This window comes from Aythya ferina (genome assembly GCF_964211825.1).
Source record: "Aythya ferina genome assembly, chromosome: 2".
NCBI classification, from domain to species: Eukaryota; Metazoa; Chordata; class Aves; order Anseriformes; family Anatidae; genus Aythya; species Aythya ferina.
The window spans coordinates 19904840-19927630 of record NC_140297.1 but is presented as its reverse complement, the minus strand read 5'-3'; the positions used below and the strand labels follow the sequence as shown (position 1 = coordinate 19927630).

The 22791-nt window shown below is 39.4% G+C and overlaps 1 protein-coding gene and 2 long non-coding RNA genes across 4 annotated transcripts in view; 1 reads left to right on the top strand and 2 right to left on the bottom strand.

Moving 5' to 3' along the window:
* The window catches only part of NEBL (nebulette), a 259446-nt gene extending 251964 nt beyond the window's left edge, over nt 1-7482 (bottom strand). The window contains exons 1-2 of one of the 2 annotated variants that reach the window (XM_084511946.1): nt 7177-7482; nt 6280-6374 (exon numbers count right to left, since the gene is read on the bottom strand). In XM_084511946.1, the coding sequence (XP_084368072.1) occupies nt 6280-6374; nt 7177-7245 (164 nt within the window). In that variant the 5' untranslated portion in view covers nt 7246-7482. The remainder of the gene's footprint in view (nt 1-6279; nt 6375-7176) is intronic. The other variant, XM_084511945.1, reaches the window with a different exon arrangement.
* A 291-nt stretch (nt 7483-7773) lies between these two features.
* The window catches only part of LOC311431984, a 46316-nt gene continuing 31298 nt past the window's right edge, over nt 7774-22791 (top strand). The window contains exon 1 of the long non-coding RNA XR_014689752.1: nt 7774-8412. This is a non-coding gene — a long non-coding RNA (uncharacterized lncRNA). The remainder of the gene's footprint in view (nt 8413-22791) is intronic.
* On the bottom strand, nt 13987-17478 carry LOC311432421. Its single transcript, XR_014690052.1, has 3 exons — nt 17336-17478; nt 16816-16963; nt 13987-14250 (listed from the first exon to the last, which is right to left on the bottom strand). It is a non-coding gene; the product is annotated as an uncharacterized lncRNA (long non-coding RNA).

Genomic DNA, 22791 nt, shown 5'->3' with positions numbered 1-22791 from the left:
GTAGCTGTTCCTCATATTTAAGCAGGGTTTGCCTGAATATTAACAATTATGCTCTTGCATAATTTTGCTTTCTTCTTATGCAGAATTTAACACCTGATCTAGCACTTCATGACTAGGCAGAGAAGTACTGCAATCATTCTTCACTGCTCACTATCAGAAGGGACAGATACAGAGAGGTACATACCAGGCCCAATACCATTCTATGCTTTCACCCAGCGACCTGGAAGATGAAATGAAGATTGCACTTATTAAATTTGCAATGTGCTTACAACCTCTCTGGTGGGAAGGTTGATAGGATGGAGCTGTAAGCACATTAGAGAACAGAATTAGAATATAAAATGAATTTGACAAATTGGAGAAACAGCCTGGGGAAAAAAAAGTGGAGATTTAGTTCAATCAGAACCAAGTAGAAGATTGTACGCTTTGCCAAGAATAATCAACTGCTCAGATAATGGATAACAACAACTGCTGATGATGCAGTTCTGCATAGAAAGATAAAAACATAGCCTACAACAATCTGAATATGACTCAACAATAGCCTGACTTTGGGAGAAAATAAAGAGGCAAAGACTGCACTGGGACTTAGGAGGAAAATATTATACGTGAGTTGCATGGGCACTCTTCCTATTCTACCAGTTCTGGTAATGCTCCATTGGGCATTACAATTCAATACATAGATGGACCATTTGGAGATAAATGAAGGTAGAGAAACAAAAATAAGCAGAAAATATGATCTGTGAGGAAAGACTTAGAACTGTTTTTTTTATAGAAAACATGACTGAGCAGGGATCTAATAACCATTCTCAGATACTGGAGTCCATACTTAATGGGACACTGAATCAGAAATAATGGACTTAAATGATATATACACATTTAGCTCTGTCTTGAGACATTTTTCTAATAGTTCTGTTATTTGCATTGTTCATATTATACTATTTCCTGTGACAAAAGTCTTCAATATACAAAGTTTAAAAAGTGATCAAGAGTAAATCTTTGTCTTCTAGAAAGGTTTGCATGGCAGTTTCTGGGTTATTTCTTTTATAAGGATGACCAGTTGGGGTTGGTTTATATAATATCTTATTTTTGAACAAACTAACAATCAGAAACAACTGGAAAGTCCAAAATAGAAGAAAAAAATAATAATAACTGGCTGTAACAGTAACTCCAGCATTGAAAAAAAATCTGATTCCTCAACCCAAACTCAGTGCTATCCTTTTACACTAAATAAGGTGTTCAGTAGCAGCTGATGATGGAAAAGTAAAAAACAAAAATCTGTTTACCCTTTGCACTCTCTTTCCTGCAACTCCTAAAAGTGTCGCAATCATACTTCAGAAAGATTACTCTTGCTGCTCCTTACCGAGCAATTTTCTTTCTTATTGCCATATTTAAATTGAGAAATATTCATCCACCAAAATCAATATTGAAAAATAAGATAACTCTAACTAATTTTATTACAAATCATATCATCACATACCTGTCCACCTTCTAAAAGATTCCTGACTGGTTGAAAGAAAACTGATGCACATTTCACAACTAAAATCAAACCCCTATATTGAAGTTTCTCTCTAAAGGCAACAGATTCCATCTGATTACCAGCAGCTGCATTCACTTCTAACCTATCTGACTGCCCAAAAAGTTGTACTGTGTACTTATAATTTCCAACCTGCTATAAAATAACTGAAATTTTACATCTCTTCCCTATACTATTTTACAATGTGTAGTTTGACTGTATTTGTAGATCAAAACTATAGTACAAGTCTTCTAACTTCACAATATTTCAAACGTATTTGCATATCTATTTCCTACTAGCATGAGTTAAAAAAAATTAAACCTAGAAAAAATAAGGTGATGATGAGTTTTTCTTCATGTCAATAATCCATGCTAAGACTGATGGCAGTAGATTTAAATTTCAAAGTTATGTAATCATTCCATATGGTGACTGTCATAAATAAAAACTTGAATGAAGCTACCCTGTGTGCAGGCGATTAGCAAAATTTTAGATACTAAATATTTCAGAAGGATTTATTCCAACAGTGAGGCTGTTTGCCTTTGGCAAGAGGGTATATCAGGTATGCAGAAGTTTAAGCTATTAGGTTTTGCAAAAATTAAAAAATACATCTCTGTCGGATGTGTTCACACATGCAGGGAGTCTTGTTTGCATCAGCAGGTATAGCTAATGTGGAAAGAACATTCCAAAAATATGCATTTCAGCTTCTACATTTTGCATAAAAAGTAGTCTTGTGTTTTGGTCTGGTGAATCTGTCAAAAAAGCATTTATATGAATATTCGTAAGAAAAAGTTACCATGTAATCATCCTACACGATTCAATCATTTAACAAGCTTGAGAACTAGTACACAGACGGTTAGTTGCCAAAATGCCATTCATTTCCTAGCATCATATTGGTTATTTGCAGTTGAGAAGAATAAGCTCTGAGTTTGCAAAAAATAATGATAATAATTACTTTTCTTCTTACTATTTCCATATAGATAATATTAAACACTTTTTTGTATATCTGTAGATGCTGAAGCAGATCAAGGGTTCAGATTTGCATTATAGATACTTTGACTTAACAAGTCTTTGAATTACCCAAGCCATTTTAATCATCCTAACCCTTCTTCCTAACCCTTCTAACCTATGTGAATATTCAGAGATACAAAGTGTGGCTCATTCACCTGCACAGCACCAGGCAGAACTGCAAAAATGGACTGCAAGTCTGAGCCCTTAGTCTCATTAACATTATTGCACAAATCTGGCAGCTCTCTAGAAATGTAGCCTATCTGAAGTCAGATAGCAAACGGAAGGCAAGACCGAAGTTATAAGGCAAACCTAGCAGTGTCAACATGCCAAGCATCTACAAACACGCAAAACTTTTTGTATGAGGCCTTTTAGATGAAGTGTGAAGGCAAGTAATTAGAGAAATGCAGTATCATAGATCATGAGAGTACTGTAATACTGGAAGGTCCCAGCTGAGATCAAACCCCCAGTAGTTCTAGGCACCTTGCAAACAAGTAGAGAAACTATTCCGACTCAAACAGCTCACAAATTACATAAACAATAGAGAAGATGGAGAGAATAATGTTGTATAATCTTTTCTCTACAAGTAAGTGAACTAAAAGGTTTTAAGGAGACATTAATGAATTTCTTGGAAACTCTGTGATAGAAAGATCATTCTTTTTAAAACCATATTAAACACAGGCACATGTAGACAAAGTTCTGCCTTTTAACCCAGTTGCAAAATCTTTAATAAATCTACAATTTGCAAAAGTAACATCAGAACTGCAATACTAGGGAGCTCAGCTTCTTGACCTGTATTATTTCTACTACCCAGCAGCTACTTTGCTGACAATGTACCCATATCACAAAGGTGATCACAACCATTAGCTGGAAAAATGACCGGCTGACCAACAAAAGCTTGGCATTAAGAAAGCAGAGTCCTGTACTTACAAGTATTTCCGTTCTTTTCTAATGGACAGCAAATTAATGTATTTCATAATATATTCCTTCTTGGTTTACCAGTCCCCATTAACCCATTAATTTCTGACCTTGCTACCTTCCACCAAAAGTATAGATTGTAGTAAAACATACACAAATCTGTAGCTGTTTCTTATACTAATGAAAAACAATTATATTTTACATTCAAACTTCTGCTTTTTGCTAGTATTCAGACAAAAATGATTACTTGCAGCATCTGAAAAAAAATGTAAGATACTTTAAGTTCAAAGGTCAAAATACACTCAAGTGTGTTATCTAACCTTTGAACTAATAACCAGATACAAGCATTACTGAAGATGCATACTCTTCAACTGTCCTTACAGAAAGCTACCTATGGCTTCCAAACATATGAAATAATTCAGTGGTATTGCTCTCCTATTCAAATTAGTGCATAGTTTTTTCACTTTCATCTACAAATTACACTCTCATTGATGGATGGCCTCAATAAACAGTCTAACAGTAATTGCTCTTTGTCAAGAGCTTGTAGGTGTTTGTATGAGTAAATTTGCATTCTTTTCTTCTCAGATTTTCTGATCAAGCAGTATTTAACATAAAAATGGATTTGCCTCATACTAATGAACACTGGAAAAGACACATTCTTAATTGGAAATACTTTAATGGCGTCTGCTTTGAAAATGAGTAACCTTTGAGATGCAAGAGTACTATGTCAAAATACCATAATTTAAATAAACTGCATATTCAAAATACAGCTTTGCATAAACAACATACTCCTTCTTTGAAGGATATTAGAGTTCACTGAAACCACAAAACACACATTGGTCTTCCATAAGTGGTTCCATATGACTCTTACAATTATTTAGAGTATTTGTTTAAAGCATCTTCCAAATAACTAAGTTTACCAAAACTTAAGAACAAAATAACCATTGTTGAAATACATATATTAAAATTTTGCTCTTACTTGATAGGTTAACCCTTTTCCTGTGTTTTTACATTGTTTCTTCCTGTTTCAGGACATTGCAAAGACAGCAATTCTTTTTCCAAGGATCACTATAACAAAGCTTATTAGAGCAACTACTAGGAAGAACAGCAGTTCTGAATGGTATGCAACAGATCCATCATCCTTATTCCCCGTCATTTATAAACACAAAGACACATCACACACAACTACATAGATGAACTCTATGATAACAGAAATTAAATACACACAGCATGGAAACCCCAACCTATAGCATGGAGGGCACCTGCTAACAGTTTTTAACAGTTTTTACAAAATATAAGAAAAGGAAAGGTCAGGAAACCAAAGTATCACCACGGAGATTCAACCCCAACCTGTTAGATAAAAGGCACCAAAGTACCATCAGAGCTTGAACAACTGTAAGCAATGTAAGCCTGTACTTGTACTTGATATCAAGTACTACCAAAGCAGAGTCCTACCTAAGGCCAATAAGCTTTAGGTCAGTTCTGAATTGCAGCGTGCCACTTGCTGGAGCATGAGTCGTCTCCTTTCCTAGAGAACTTCTCTACAGCATGTAAGACTGGCAACTCACCACACACTTTAAGAGTTCTAATGGAACCCACACACACTGCAGAGCGTTTCAAGGAAAGCTAGAAATGCGTGTAACAATGTATGTTCCTAAAATAATCCAAGCACAACTATGTCCATTGAAACAGGTGTTTCAAGTTTTGGCAGCACAGCAATTTTTATAACAAAACTCCTATTTCAGATAGATAGGCATTGCCTGACCAAGTTTAGCCTGCAAGAAACAAGCATATGCTGTTGAACTGTTCTGCAAAGGTCAGCCATAGACTGTTTGCCTCAACACGAAACAAATATTTTAAGAGGATTATTAGAAAATATTTCTGAAATACAAAAAAAAAAATACAATATGGCCAAAGTTTAAAATTTCTCTTTTAATGTATATATTTAAGGAGGTAAAAGTGAAAATAATAGCAATATATGAACAACATTCTGAATAATACAAAGATGAAATTTGGTTCTACATTGATTAAAAATATCATTTTAACAAAGCGTAGTATAAGCATCTCTGAAGATGAAAACATACTGAAATGCACTTAACAAGTGCACTTAACAAATGCACTTAGGAGCATGGTACGAAGAACAATAAACATATGCGTGAGTGCGTATCAAAATGTTCTTCTGTAGTATTTGCAAGCCAAGAATCAAAGTACTCTTCAAAATCCACATAATAATAAAGTCTTGAAGTGGAATACCACATGATGACATTCTACAACTAAAACTCATCTATTTTCTTTAACAAATCTGAGAAGCAAAATACAAAATAGTGTGAAGCACCAGAAGCAGGGATTTGGTGAATATCTATTTTAGTAATCTGAGATATGTGAACAAAATAACAGTTTTAAAAATAGGTTGTCATGATCTGTCACAGGATATTGCCTTTGGTAAACTACACAACTAAGAAGGACTTTGTTTGTTTTCTTATTACAAAATGCTGATCAGGTCCATAACCCTGAATAGAGAGCTGCATAATGGATAACCGTAATCTGGCAGGCCAATAATGAACATAATAGGAGTCAGCACCAGATCCGGCACTTTCTTGGAGGAAAGGACCTGTATCCTGAGTTCTTATATTAAAACACTGCCTAAACACATCACTGTCAAATATTTTCACCTTCTATCACTTCGATGCAAGACTCCATCTGAAAAGATACTCAGCTGCTCTAGGCTGCACGGCTACGTCTCCAGATTAAGTTTTTACAGCACAACAATACCTATTTGACAACATCCATGGCCAGGTTTTCTTTTCATGTGCATTTCTGCAAGACTTGACATTTACAATACTTACGCATTGCAATAAGGTTTCTTTTCATATCCTTTGTAGTTATTCATGTTCAGAGCCATTTTGCAAACTTCACAGTGGAAACATCCTTTATGCCAGTACTGTAAAGAAATGTAAAGTAGAATTACTTACAAAGCCGATGTTTTGAAAGCTATTTTAGGGTACAGGAAATGTAAAAACACAATTACAGGTCAATATTTTTGGCCGTACATTATAGATTTCTGTAAACTACATCAAAGGAATCACTTTCAGGCGAAATTGAAGGAGCTTCTGAAACACTTTCAGAAATGCAAATTCTCTGCTGAAGCAAACACCAAGCCCTCAACACGCTGACCTTGCCGGGACTGTCTTAAAGATAACCGAGGCGGGAGTTTGACATTTTTGTCTAGTTAAAGGGGTTTTGGGGAGGAGGGGGGAGAGAAGAGCGTTTGCTAAAGACGCAATGCTGGGCGAACGGAACCACCAACTCCTGCGATGCTCGGCACGCTCAGCAGCAACTAAATTTAGCGCGTAAGGCGGCTCTGCCCCCGGCCGCCCCTTTCCTTCCCTCGCCGAGGGCGAGCAGCCCCCAGGGACGAGGCACGGCTGCCACCGGCCCCGTTGCGTAAGAGGCAGCCGGAGGCTCCCGGCCACCAGCAGGCAGCGACCCCCGCAGCCTCGCCCGCAACTTCAGCCCTCGGGGAAGCCGCCGGGGACCCGCGGCCGGCCCCGGAGCTCCGCGATGCCCCCGGCGGAGGTCGGCGAGCGCGGAGCCGGCCCGGCCCCGAGCCCTGCGTCAGCGCCGTGCCACGGCCGGCCACCGGCCCCGGCCCCGCGGGGCTGAGCCCGAGAGGCTGGCGGTGCTTCCATCGCCACCTGCCGCCTCGCCCCCCGCCCCGGAGCCGCCCGCCCCCGCCCCAGCACCTTGTCCAGGCAGTTGACTTTCTCGGTGGGATAGACCACTTTGCCACAGCGGGCGCACTGGGGGTTCATCTTGCGGCTCCTCTCGGGCTGCGGCTTCCTGCGGCCGAGGTTGCTGCTGCTGCTGCTGCTGCTGCGAGGCGGGCGGCGCTGGACGGGGCTGCGGGCGGGCGATGTCGCATGCCCCGGGACGCCGGGGGCTCCTCAGCGGCTGCGGGCGGGCGACGAGGTCATCGGCGGCTGGGGAAGGGAGCGCCGCTCCGGCTGACTGCGGCTCGGCAGCATGTGGGAGTGGGCGGGCGGGGAGCCGCTGCCTGTCGCCCCCGCCCGCTCGCCGCCCCGCAGCCACCCGCCCCCGCCGCCTCCGTCTCCGTGTGCCTGCGCGCTCGGCTCTCCGCGCCGCCGGCTGGGTGACTCACGCCGAGCCCCGCGCAGGCAGCAGCCGCAAGCCAAGCCCACGGGCGCGGCGAGACGCGGCCCGCAGCGAGAGGGAGGGATGGAGGGAGGGATGGAGGGCGAGCGCCGCGCCGCAGCCACCCGATGGCCGGCTCCTCAGGCGGGGGGGAGCCCGGCTGCGGCCGCCTCCCGCCTGCACCTGTCGCAGGCCCGGCGGGAGACCCGCTGAGGGGAGGCGTCCCGGGGCCCCGTGGAGGGGTCCCGGCCCAGTGTGACACGAGGGGGAAAGTATTTTCGGGAGAAACGAACGAGGTGTCTCGTTCCCCGAAAGGCAAAATGCCACTGAGCACACCAAAACTTCTCGGGGAGGGGACATGTCCTCAGCCAGGTCTCAGGGAAATCGCTCAGGCAAATCATCCCCTGCACTGGGAACTGGGGGAGTTTCACCAGGAGGGCTGTGCGATAGAAATGTCTCAGCCTGAATCGGGTTTTTACCAATCGCGCCTATCAGTGGGGTGAGGAATTTCTCTACCTTCTATCCACTTTGTATCCCAATTACTTTAAAGGCTTGACTTTTGCTGCCTTGCTGGGGCTGAGTATCCCAGGCATACAGGCAGTCCCACAGGAGACACTAATGTGCAGTACCACATCTCTGCAGGAACGCTAAATTCAGCTCCTCGGAGCAGGCTTTTGCTGTTCATTTTTGATTCGCTCATTAGCACTGTGGGAATGGTGCAGCAAGAAGTCATGCATTTTTCCTTAGGTGTGGACTTGTTTAACTACCTGGAATATAAACCACGCTGAGAAGAGTGCTTAAGCCAATGCAGTGCAGCCTTCTCTGAGGTAAGGGAGTGTGTTTTTTTCAGTAGCGCAGCACTTTGTGTGGCTAACAGCAAGGACAAATTCTGCACATAGTTGAGCGTTATTAAGTAATCAGAATGCAGTCAGCTAAACTGGAATACTTGGCAATAATTCTTCCTTGGCAACCCAACTTTTATGCACTGACTGGTTAAAGGCGTGGGGAGAAAGACTAATTTCATTGAAATTAATAATATATGTGATTAAATGAGAAATACCTAATCAGGCTTTAAATATTATATGACAGAAGTTGTAATGCTGCTTCTGCCTCATCTAGACATAAACATCTGGCACCCAGTGAAACTCATAATGTTGAGATGCTGGCTGAGCTGCAAGCAACAGGAAAGCAGATTTGCAGGCAGTCTTGTAAATGCTTATTGTCTGCTCTGGCTCTTGGTGCAGTAGAAATTAGAGCAACTGCTGACCAGCTAGGTTTCCATTCCTGCAGTCTGCAGTCTGGTCCATTTCAGGGCCACTGCTAGCAATTTGCAGATTTCAGAAGTCCTGAATATATATATATATATATATATATATATATATATATATACACACTGGCTGTTAACCAATTACTGTTGATATGGAATGTAAGATTTTTCTTCTCAGTGTTCATCACATGTAACAGCATGATTATCTGTCATAAACACTTGAAGACCAATTTTGCCTCAGCTTTTTGTCGTCTAGAATTTACCTGATAGAAGTACGTGCATGCATGCCCTGCAGTGCAGAGGCAGCAAGTCTCATCATCTGCTGCCTCTGCTGTACAGATTGCCTTACACTCTCTGTTGGATGGTCTGACTGGAGGTGGACAATGGCTTTTATTCAAGGAACTCTGAATGCCAGGCATTGACTATCTTGGTAGAGGAAACTTGAATACATGGTAACTCAATGTGCTCTGCAGAAACTGTCATTTGTGGATCCATCTAAGACCACAGCTGAGTTGGACTAGGCCCAACACATAGTAATCAATCTCCATTCTGTACATGTAGTGAGGTAGCAAGTCTATTATAGGAACTGGGATACAGACCTAGATAAACTAATCTCACAGGGCACTGGATGTTACCTATATAGCAAAATAATAATAATAATAATAAATCTTTCTGATGACTTATGAGTGAAAAGGCTCCATAGCTCAATAGAAATAATTATAGGCATATAGCTGCCCCAAATTGCTAATATAAAATCTTTGAGATGGAGGTTTCTTTCTTGGAAACTACAGTTCATTGTAATCACATTCAGCACCTTCTCACCATACAGACACAAATCATTTGGGTATTACTCTCCATCTCACTGCTACCATAAGATATCCTTCCTTATTCTTACAGGGAAACTTTTTATTAACCAAAAGATTGACACTAAACTTGGAATAATAAAAATGCAGCTGTATCTAAATTGACTATTTTGACAGTATAAAAGCATTCCAATATTTATCAGTATTTCAGGATCTTTTTATTAACTTTTCTTAGTTTTATCCACATGGAAAAAAAAAATAGGTTCTTCATTTCCATGGCACAGAGGTCTTTCCTCATCAGTTACTACTGTACTGAAAAGCAGATTCTTCTGCTCTTTACAAACCAATGTGAGAGAAACATTTACTTCCCCCATGACTGTCTATGAGAAAGCAGTGAAACATTACTCATCAATAGCCTTTCTGTTTTCTGAGGAGGTGATGATGCAATCTTAAAGTCCAACAAAGCAAAATGTAACAACCCTGCTATGTCAGTAGCTAAGAGGGTGTAAACCAAAGACTGCCAAGCACAGAAGGGCAAAGACCTTGCACTCTAGCTAAAAAGCTGTTGTCACAAGCTTGCAGACTGTAGTAGATGGTGGACTTCTGATTAGGTTTGAGAATTTATTCCAAACTGGTATTTATTGGCAAATTGTATCCCAAGATCTTAAGCAATTGTACTTATCTCATTCAGGGCATTTCAGGGCTGTTTATCTAGCCTAAGTGATCAAGAAGTGTGTGTTTAGCTGAGCAGTGCAAATCGGGAACACCTGCAACTAGATGCTATTTTTCAGCACACCTATGGAAGTCTAAGAGAGAAAGACCTTCCTGGGCAGCATAGTTATAGCATTAGAAGTCTTGTGACAGAATAAAAGAGTGACTGTAATACTGAGGTTCCTATATCTAAGGGGTAATGCCATTACCAACAGCAATTTATATTTGTCTATTTGATGGAAAAGGTTTCAGTGCTCCTTTCAGTTCATTTGAGTGCACCTCGAGTACTGTGTTCAGTTTTGGGCCCCTCGCTACAAGAAGGACATCGAGGTGCTTGAGCGGGTGCAGAGAAGGGCGACGAAGCTGGTGAGGGGCCTGGAGAACAAGTCCTACGAGGAGCGGCTGAGGGAGCTGGGCTTGTTCAGCCTGGAGAAGAGGAGGCTCAGGGGTGACCTTATTGCTCTTTACAGATACCTTAAAGGAGGCTGTAGAGAGGTGGGGGTTGGCCTGTTCTCCCACGTGCCTGGTGACAGGACGAGGGGGAATGGGCTTAAGTTGAGCCAGGGGAGTTTTAGGTTAGATGTTAGGAAGAACTTCTTTACAGAAAGGGTTGTGAGGCATTGGAACAGGCTGCCCAGGGAAGTGGTGGAGTCACCATCCCTGGAAGTCTTCAAAAGACGCTTAGATGTACAGCTTAGGGATATGGTTTAGTGGAGGGCTGTTAGCGTTAGGTTGGAGGTTGGACTCGATGACCTTGAGGTCTCTTCCAACCTAGAAAATTCTGTGATTCTGTGATTCTGTGATAAACATGCAAGTATGTGCTGCATTAAAAATTATGTTGATAGGTGATTTCACTTATTGAGACTGAGTTTTACCTGAGACAGAAAAGTTTTGAAACTGTTAAACTAGAAAGTTATTCTATGTTATTTGAAGTGGCTTGACAATATCTTGAAAGAGATGACCCATAGAAACAGTTTTAAATCTTCTTCTAGAAGGTGTCTTGTGAACTTCATCAGTTCTTACCCATAAAATAGGCCCTTTGTGTCCCATATCCCATGGCTGGGGTTAAGACCTGTTAGAACCATCAAGTTAACTCCTAAGCATAGCAAGAAAGTAAAGGCTTCTGTTTTGGATCCTAGTACTTCCCAGGCCGTACACAAAACCACAGAAAAGCTGCTTATTGCCATTTTGTGATCGACTGAAGGCATTGTCTTTTCACCAGAACTTCTACAAATGAAGGCTGCCCATTATATTACAGATGTACAGAGTCCTACTGGACAAAATGTGCATTCCCATAAATATGACAAACCTGGTTTTCTATCATTCAGATATGTATTCATTTAATTACATTTTTTAAAAAATGCTGAATGTAGTATGCTTTGAATAACAGCTGGTATCCCACTTGCAGTGTCTTCAGTCAGTCATTCTTGAATAAATACAACGTAGTTTTATATTCTGAAGGACTGTTGTAAAAATAATGTTTGGCACGTTTCACCAATTTTTCATATCAAATCTGTTCTTTATACAGGTATAAAAGGTGGGATAGCTAACAAGTTAAGGTAATGTAGACAAAACACCATCTTAGTGCTGTAACCAGCTCATAAGGTTTGGGTATAAGGTCCAGCAGATAACAGATATTGTATCATGTTTAAGTGGAAGGATGATCTAGTGGTTAAGGCACTGCATAGAGAATTGCAGATGAAGCCTCTGAGCAGTACTGCAATACAGATAAATTGTACTGAAAGAGGTTTTGTGAAACTCTGTGGCTGTCCTTAATTATGTAGGAAGGGAAAACATTAAACTTGTATTGGTTGGCACAGGAGTTGCCAGTCAATTTTTGACCCTTACTATTTGAACTTACATTTAACTACATAAAAGAAGAAACTGCATAGTTACATTTCAAATAGGAACAATGCAACTTTAATGTGACCTTGTTTAGAGCTACCCAGGGTGCCGTTAGAGAGAAGTGCTTTTAAATTCTCGATGTGTAAGAGTAATTTATACTTTTCATATGCAAGGGTCATTGAAAGTGTATTTTCAACTTCAGCTTTAGAAAAGCTAAATCTAAAAGTGAATGTTTTCCTATCAAAACTGAGACAAAGCCAGCAATGGTTAGACTTTATTATTTTCTGTAATATGATCCAAACAACCCTCTGCAGTAGAATCTCAATGTACATTCCCAGAATTAGCCAATCTTTACCTATTCAGATTAATCTAATAGAGTAAGGGAATACTGTAACAAAAATGGTCACTCAATCTAATAGAGTAAGGGAATACTGTAACAAAAATGGTCACTCAATCACCAGCAATTTTTTGTTGTTCCTAGGGTTGTCTTTCTTCACTTGGAAAGCATGCAGACTGAGTACTGCATCCCGCAACAGCCATATGCTTAGCAGATACATGAAAAAATAATATTCAAAAGTCAGCATGAGAACAGAGTTGTATAAAAGAAAGGGGCTTTTATTCTCTTACTATTAAAGTTACCATGGAAGTTTCTATTATTTTATGCATGGAGTCGAGACCCTGTTAATGGGTCTTCCAGGATACCTGGCTGATAATTTCTCTTCAAATTATGAAAAGCAAAAAAGAAAAAAAAAAGTTTGCTTTTATGTAACTGAAGAAAAAGGTTACTGTAATAAAGCTTAGTAAAAAGGGGTTGGTTGCTTGGGTTATGCTGAGCAGAAGGTTGTCAACCTCATTTGGGTTCACTTGTACGTAGGGTAGCTGTTTTGTGAGCAAAAAGCAGTTTGAAAACGCCTTTCTGGTGTAGATCTTATTACCTGTGTGCATATGTGTTGTTTCAGAAAAAGCAGCTGGGCATGAGTGAAGCACTCTATAATTCAAGGGCACAAAACAGGTGTGGTTTTGTGGATAGCGATACGCAGCCTGTTTTGAGAATTTGGCAATGCTTGCTTAAGTGTTAGCTTTCTTAGCTGGCATATCCAGAGATGGAGGTAAATGAGCGCAACTACGAGGCTATAACTGTATATCCAGCACTTTGTAAATTGTGTCTTCTGAGATTTGGGAGAAACATTCAGCCTGAGTTCAGTAACGTTTTCTAACATCAGAGACTGGGTTGCCTGTGCACCCTCCACATTAATCTTACATGGTATATAGTTTAAAAGGAATGAGCAATGCAAACAGGTGCAGGCAGAGCACAGTGTTTCTTGCTACCAAAGCTGCACCGGTCCCAGTGCCTCATTTCAACCATTCATTCTATCATTTAGTTTGCAGACAGAGGTGAGGAACTCAGTGAACCCAAAACCGTGTTTGCATAGAAAGCAGCCTGAAATCTGGAAGCCTTCAAACTGAATTTCCATATTCGGTGACAGAGCTTAGAAGAAATACACATTATTAGGTTGTGGGGTTTTTTTGTTGTTTTGTTGTGTTTTGTTTTTTTTTTTTTTTTATATTGCCCCTTTCTCTGTGACAGTCTCTCTAATTTTTCAGTTCAGTCACAATACAGAGGATGTTCCAGCCACATAAACAGAGCAAACCTTTTATGTATATTGCATTGAAAACATCGGGAAATTTTCTACCAGCTCTAAAGTTCATCTGTTTCCCATCCCCTCCTAGTCAGAATCATGTTTTGCAGGAATAATAAATAAATAAATAAAGGATTAGGGTAGTTAAAATAAATGTTTTATTCAAAAAATTGAATAATTTTCATGAAAAGTTGATATAGGAATGAAAAGTCGTCAGCACAGCTCTTGGAGAAGCTGAAGGAAAAGGTTGTCTTCAGTCACCTCCATTACCCAATGTCAGGAGTCAAAACAAGTTGCTTAATCCCAATCCAAACAGATTTCCAAAACTTCTAATACCGCAGAAAACCAATCCAACACAGTCCAGGCAAAAGGTTCCATGCTAGAATGTCAGCTGAGCAGCTGTGGAAGCACAAAATGTTAATTATTCATTCAATTTTAATAACCATCACTTTTTATTTGCTCTGTTGAGAAAAAAAAAAAAAATATATATATATATATATATATATTAGGTTTTGCTTATGAAGATGAAATGGAAATAAAAGATTATTTGTTAATTGTGGATATTGTTTACTGACCTATGTTTACTCTGAGAACAAAATAGGAATTTAGAGATAGAATTAAGGTTCTAAACTGAATTTTAAAAACTAATAAGAGGCTTCTGGTAGCTTTGAATAAAAGCACAACAATGGCATTATTCATACTCTTGTCTATGCAACTACTTTCCCATTATTTCCAGAAATAGTAGTTGAGTAGCTTCCTGCCTAAATAAAGAGTTCACGTAGATGGAAAATAGTCTATAAAGCTTTTTAAAATACAGTTTCCTTTTTTAAACTAAATGACATGGTGAAATACAGGAAGGGTTGGGCTGTGATTGGACCGGATTCTTGATTTTAATGTTTTAAAAGGTTACGTGACCACTTCAGAGTAACTAAATACACTTACTCTGTAGATGGCCTGGGAGTATCATAGGGAATATGCTTCCTCCATTACCAAAAGAAACAGCCAGTTGTAGTAAAGATGCAGAATCATTAACAAGCCCAACTCCAGGCTTCAGAGGAAACTGTATATCCAACCCTCCTAGCAAGATTTTAAAATTATAGCCTTCACAGTGCAGACCTGTCAAATCTCACACATTGTGAGGGAGTCTCACACATTTGGCTCCCAACGTAGCTCCCCTGTAGCTAGACCTGTATCACACTCATTTGCAACACTGCGCCATGGCTTCTCTCCCATTCCCTAGCCCCACATGCTAGGCACAGCTGGATGACCCCCTCTGCAGCCAGCCAAGCAGCTGCCCTTGCTATGTGGGACCCAGGAGCAAGTGAGGAGGAGGATGTGCAGTGCAGTATCACTTCACTGCTGAAATGAGGATGGATTCTAGGGGAATTCCTGGAAATATTAGCAAAATCCCTGTCCAGAAAGCAAAAATAAAGTCTCTGTAGGTCAATGTTAGTGTTTTTCCAATATGTGTTACTTTTTAACTCTTCACTTTTGAACATAGATAACACGAGCTCCAAAACTATGAAAATATAGGAAATATATTAAATGAAATATATGAAATACATGAAATATATGAAAAATATATGAAAATATATAAGGATGTGGCTCTGAGTTCTGCCTTATTCCTAAATTTTTAACAGCAAAGCTTCAAAGAATTGAAAAGTTGGGGGCAAAAGGCCAAGGCAGAGACTCGGTCCTCTCCTTCACCACCATATGGATCTCTAGTGACCTGAAAGGCACTATTTATGGCCTGGTACACTGCTGCTTTCATTGAAAAGACAGGGATAACAACCTAGAAGCAAAGACTCCTCTCTCCAATATCTTTCAGTATGTATTTTCATAGGCTACTTTACCTGGCCCAGAGCAAAGTCTAATTTGTACCATCTTCCTAAATACAAAACTATCATATTGGATGGAGATAAGCATAATTTGATCTTCTATTTGTTTATCTGAAATTAAATATAACTGCATTAGAAATTTAATAATAAATTCAGCTCAAGTTTTTTAAACAGCTTGACTATTTTAACTGGTAACACTATGCTGTGAATAGACTTTTTTTTTATGTACAGACACTTTGTACTGTGGAAAATCTATGTCGGAACCTATTATCTGTATTTATTTCCTCTCTGCAATAGATGGCATAGGGAATACCAGCTCCAATGCCACTGTCATGAAAAAGATAGTTTAAAACTCAAGTGCCTTTCTTTTCATCAAATCTCTGCACTTGCTCATTAATAAAAAATTAGAAGAGAAGGAAGAAAACAAGTAAATATTCAGCCAAAAATTCAACTGAATACTTTAGACCTTGAGTAAGATTCTCAGTAGCCTTGCATTTTGGAGGAGTTTTTTTATTACTTTTTTTTTTAGATATGGTACAAAGACATACAAAACAAGGAAGAACTTGAGAAAGGGACTACTTAACTTTTCTTCCTTTGAACTTTAGAATTAGAGCTAGCACATTAACTAGAGTCTCCAGAAGTAAATGGAGAACAACATATCATGTAAATGAAATTTTCTAACATGTAATTGAGGATTTTCAGTGTGAAGTTCTCATTTTTCCCTGACAGCTTTCTATGAATTATCTTAAATGGTATCTTAGAAAAGGCAATTATTATGTGGAGCATTAAGCAGCGCGCAAATATTGGTACATTGCAGAGATGCCAGTTAATTTTCCCTTGACTACTGAACCATAAATAAAGGAAAACAGCATTGTTCAATGATTCTAGAGTTATACAGCAGCAATGGGAGTTTGTATTGCCATGTGAAGGATACAGTTTTGGAACATACCACAGAGGGAATTATCATGATGTTAATGTTACACATTTGTTTATTTCATTCCCATTATAAAGCCCTAATGGTTTTGCTGTGTCTGCACCTTCCCCTGCTGTACTTTGCAGACCAAACACTCCGGCTGTCCATGGTGGCTTGGCAGCAGGGTACGTTTCAAATTAACATGAGACTGACCTACTTGGTCCGTCAAGGGAAGGAGGGAAAACTCCAGAGCATTTCAGAGTGCCCGGCAGCGTGACTCATCAAGGAAGTCTGAGCTGCCCATACCCAGCACAGCAATTGTGTAAGGCAGCAGTCAGCCAGCAACAGCAGCATCTCCTGCCTCGGAACAGAGAGCTCTCTTACGGAGGATTAGCACTGCAGCCCTGACGTAACCACTGCTATTGTTCTAACAGTTAGAGAGCTGCCCAAATGAGCCCTAAAGCACCCAATCTCCCCCAGATTTCCAGCTTTCATAGGCAGCCTGCCTCTTCCACCCCAGACTAGGGCCTTGCTCTGACAGCATTAGCTAGGTACAAACCCACGGCTGGCATCTCACACCTGCCTTGCTGCCAGCTGCACGGGTCTGGGCTGCCAGTGCTGCAGTGTGCCCTGTTGCCTCAGACCACATGCATTGGTGCTCTTACTACTGCTTTTTCCTTTAGAGCTCCTGCATTCTAGCTAGTAAAGAGAAATACAGTTCAAAGCCACCAACCTTTCCAGGATGGCATCATCTGAAGCAAGCAGGAGTGTATCCTTCTAGCTCTGCTTCCTTCAGCCACAGCCTGATTTAAACATTCTCCCATCTGGCTTAATTACATCCCCACCTGCACTTCTGACATGGGGTTGGAGTCAGGGCAAGACGAGAGCCTTTCAGACATCTGAACCAGGCTGAATCTGATTGCCTGTCTTCAATCCCTTTGCTAAGAGAGAGCAACAAATAACTCCAGATATCAGGTAGGACTCTCTATTTATGGTACATCACAAACAAGAGGCAAACAAGTAAGGCAAGGACCAAGGGCTTGCAGGATAGCTGTTCTGCCCGGGAATATTGATGTGGAGGTTGAATGCTGCTGGGGACTGCAGCCCAAGCCTCCCTCCAGAGGAAGTCTTCAGACCAAAGTGATGTTGACATAGTTTGCTAGTCTGCTTGGGCTTGATCCAGCGCATGCTGAAATCAACTGAAAGACTCCCACTAACATCCGTGTGGGTTAGATTAGAGTTTAAATACAATAGACTATTTAATGTGCACTAAGGAGGAGGTTCAGCATAAACAGAAAACAGTCTCGTTAGTTACATGCTGGCACCAATTTTAAATGTCATAAGCTCTTTTCACAGCACCAGTTGGTGCAAGTGGACAGGAAGCTACTGCACCAATGTTATGTGTAGCTATGATTTTTCCTTTGTCACACTTAATTCTTTGATTAAAGAGGCCAAATTTCTGGGGGCCATTTCAGATACTGTTGTTCTGAATTAATTTTAGGACTGTTTATCTCTAAAATCCTGATAAATAAGTGTTAACCAGTCTATGCCAGCTTTCAAAGAGTCTCCTAGCAAAACCAAATTCTTGGTGCTCACAGAAAGCTTATTAAATAGTGCAACACCCTGGAAACCGAACAATGGGAAAACTTCCAAACAAAACATAGATAGTAGTAAACTTCCCCACTTTGATGTTATCCAAATGACTTCAGGAGAAAAAATGTCAACGTGACATTTACACTTCTCGGTGTAGAAAATACGTGCCCCTCCAATTATTGTTCAGAAATGGTGCCACAGCCCATGTGCTCACAGCCACAATACGTACTGCACCTGAAGAGCCTAAGCAAAAGGGCATCACTACCATTTTTTCTAGACTTTTCTGAGCTGGCACTTGGCTACCAATTTCCTTTGCTCAGCCCATATTTCAATTGGCATAAATATTGAGGTCAATGTATAAATATCACTCTGGATAAATGCTCTGTATAACTGCGGTACATTTAGTCTCCATAAATCCAGTTAAATAAGGCAGGATTGCACGGCAGATCAAATGTTATATCCTATCAGAAAACTTTCCCCGTAAGCAAAAGTGAAATTGCACTTCCCCATATCTAACTGGGTTAGATATTACAGCCAGTTCTAACATCAAGATCATCTTAACACCAAATCAATCAGTCACTTTGCCCAAAAGGTGTTTTTAACTCATGCCTTCATACTCCCCCTCATGCCTCTGCAGTGGGAGGGTGACTGCTATCAAGTCTATCGCTTAATATTATGCAGTATTTCAGAGAACTGTCCTACTCTGTAAGGGTACTAGCACTATTTTAGAAAAAAATAAATCAGAATACACAAAAAAAAAAAAAAAAGGAATCTGTCCTCAAAAGTTTGTTGCATTTTTTTTTTTAAACCCAAATATGTTCCTCTTATTAGGTATACTTTTTTTTTAACACTTGCAATACCTTAAAAAGTTCTTCATTGTCCTAGAAAAGGAGAAAATATAAAAATTCATTAAGGAAAGAAATCATTAAATGTGAGTTGCAGTTGTAAAATTAATCCACTCAGCTAATGATAGATCAGAAAACCCACAAGCTGTCAGATTTTCAAATTATACAAAAATTTGCCAAGTATATCCTAATAATTACTTATAATAACTGTCATGTGAAATTTCTCTTCTTTTTTTTGCTGTTCTTAACTAACCTGCAAATTGTTCCAAATGCAAGTCAAGACCTTCAGCTCACCTACAAGACTACCCCAAATACAAACCACACGTTTCTTTTAGACAATATATTCCTAACAATAATAATAATAACAACTAAATGTGACTTACAGAGCTAAATTATACAACACTGTTAATAAAGTTAGGGATAACAGACAGTAAATTCCAGCACAAAATCACGTGTGACATCAAACCTATTTGTTACAAAATAATTAGAATTATTAATAATGATGAATTAATAACAATGAGACCACATCCTATTCCCAGCTCTCACAACTACAGCAGATTAAGAAAGATCTAAGCCTGGCAAACCTTAAGCTAACTTTTGTGAATCTGGCTGTACTGAAAATAGATTTATTTTCCTCTTGTCAACAGGTTTTTCTTGGACCAAGACAGAAGAGATCTTTTTTATTATTATTTTATTTTATTATTAATTAAATCCAAGCTACATGTTAAGAAAAACTTGTAAGGTTAAGGATAGTAAAGCATTGGAATAAACTGCCTGGGAGGGGAGGTGATGGAATTGCTATCTTTGCTGGGTGTTAATAATAGCGTAGCCAGTGTTGAAGTTAGTCAGTGTTGAGTAAGAGGCTGAAGGAGGTGATGCCCTGAGATCCCTCCCAACCTAAATTTAAACTAGTATCAAGAATAGTGCAGATACCTCTGGTCTTGGCTTGAGACAAGAATTGGGACTGGTCAACTGTTTAAAGTACCTTTCAGCTCAATTATTTGATTTGACGATTTCTCCATGTTAATTGTGTCTCAACATCCACCCAGCTTTATGTGAGGGGGAATTTTCTTTGTAATACATGAGTCTTTCTGCTGTTAATGAGACAGCAGTAGGCCTAAATCACATCAGAGGAGAGCAAAGAGCCACATTAGCACGACAAAAAATGAAGTGACAGGAAAGAAGATCTGGGCAGGTGCAGATCCAACCTTGCAAAATTTACAGTGGCGTTAAACATATGTGCGATTTTGAAATGTAAAAAAGACATTTCTCAGGCAAAAATATTCTAAATTGGAATGAAGATTGTGTGTATCTCTTAGGTAAGAGAATGGGAAAGGAATTTAATTTAATGTCTTCTCTTCAAAGTGCTTCATTTAAGTCTTTAAGAAGACAGTATTTCATTCTACTGAAATAAAGGCAAGTGAAATTCATTCTAAATATTAAAATACCCTAATATCCAACTGGTCCGTAAACAAGTCATACATTAGTTCAGCTAGATAGCTTCTCAATTTTCCTAGTCACTGAAGCAGTGACAATATCAGTTGTCTGAAGAGAGGACTAAGTACTGGCTTTTTTTTTGGTCCTATATTTTATTTTATTTTATTTAGTTGTAAGGAAGCAATGGCAAAGTTACTTAGGTGATTTAAAATGTATGTTTACATTTCTGGAAGCTTTATTAAGTGTAAAGAGATTTTTTTAAGTGCACGCCTTCCTAGAAGAGACTAAAACATTTTATTCAGAGGCAAAAATACTTGAAATGTTGTGGGGTATTTTCCATTTTAACTATAATAGTTTATGTTTACGGTTCATTCAAGATAATGAATGACTGCTTATAATTAAGGATTTCACATGATTTTATTCTGTACACCATCCAGCTTTGAAAACTGTGTGTTTACTATTGTCCAACATTGTCCCAGTCTATTTTGTGTGCCTGCTTTAGTGATGGATTGGAACATTGATCCCTGACCATCTCAAGGATGGATAATATTTTGGATTACTCTTTGACAGAAAACAGGAGGCATTTACCCACAGGAAATGCTGATAGAAAAGAATATTCATTGAGTGTACTCTCTGTGTATGGAGAAATAGTAATAATAGTATAATTCTGCCAGAAGGTCCATAATGGAGCTTGAATGAATGTATTTACCTCCCCCAAAAATGATGAGTGCTCTCTGCATAAGAAGTCCTGAATAACCTGAGAAGAATGTGTATATTTAAGTAAACTAAATATTTGCTTAGTAGAAATTGTGTGGCCATCATACTTTACTTAGTCTTTGATTTTACTATTATATTTAAAGCTATTTTCCTTAATAAATTAAAACATTGGTTTGGAATTCAGGTGAAAGAGAGGAATATCAGATTTTTCTTTTCCTTTGTCTGTCTGGAACAGTCATTAGCTTCATCAATCAGTGCAGAGATTGGAGCAATTTATCTAATATGGAAATGCCTCCATCTAAAATGCAGTAAACACTAAAGTCCAGAGTAGGTAAATTAGGGGAAAAATAAAAATAAAACTGACCATATGCTTTTATTGAGCTACATTACTTCTAAGAAAATTACAATGTAAAATTTGGGAAAGGGCTTTTTCAAAGAAAAATAATAAATTCAGTGGGTGCAGAACTGATTTATTATTCCAAGAATTTGAATTGATCAGCCTGCTATCTGCAATCTAGCAAACACATTTCTCCAGGGATGCAAAATTGCCATGGAACGTGCTCCAAACAGCATGCTGAATTGACTGCCCAAAGACAGACTCATAGTGTGATATATCGGTTTCCACTGCCATGGTCTCTTGTAGTTATTAGAAGTCTCTGAAAAAATAATGAGATTTAAATGGCTGCCTCATAGAAACTGTCTTTTAATAATTGTTAAAAATCATTATCTGCTGAATAAATCTATAAGAAAAATGATTATCCTTTTCTTAGTATTATTTTGACACCAGGAAATCTGTCTATGTAAGCTTGCAAACTCTGATTGATTTTATAAAATCTCTATATCACTGTATGTTTCCATGTAGAGTGAATCAGCGATTTGCTAACAGGAACCGTCATATACTGCACAGAAGCCATGTTACAGAATTATCAAGACTTACAAAAATGTAAGAATATCATTGAAGTTGACTACAAAGGGTGGCTGAGCAGCAAGAATTACATTTTTGAGTCCACATGTCATGTTGATGGAAAATCTGCAAAATTTATTAGCTGTCAATAATCCTGAGGGGGATCTTTGAGGATGATGGAAGCAGATGAGAGAAAGGATGAGACATTTTTAGCAGAATAAGATCTCTTCTGAGTAGCTCTGTCTCATCAACCAGGAGAGAAAAAGAATGACCAAAGAATACAATGACAGATTAAAACAAGGGTCTTTAGGAAAAGAAAAAAATGATGGGTTGTAGAGGACTGAAGATGTTTAATTGTTATTTTCATGTGGATCTGCAAGCCCTCTGTATTTTCTCTGTAAGTGAAATTGAGGTTAGAGGGAAGGCAGCACATCCTTACATAATAGTCCCTTTGCTGAATCTGCATGTTAATAACTTGCACTACTGCACATTTTCTGAAGAGTGAAATATAAGCACAGCTTTCCAGGGGGAGGCTGGGAAGACCTTAGCCCCTGGCTTTGGCTCCATTTCATTTACACCACTGAGACACTGGTGACTCCCATACTCCCATACTGCCAAACAGCATTACAGCTTCTCCTTAAGCTCTTTATGGCCACAGAGAAGCTATGCTGTTGTGCTGTAGCATGCTGAATG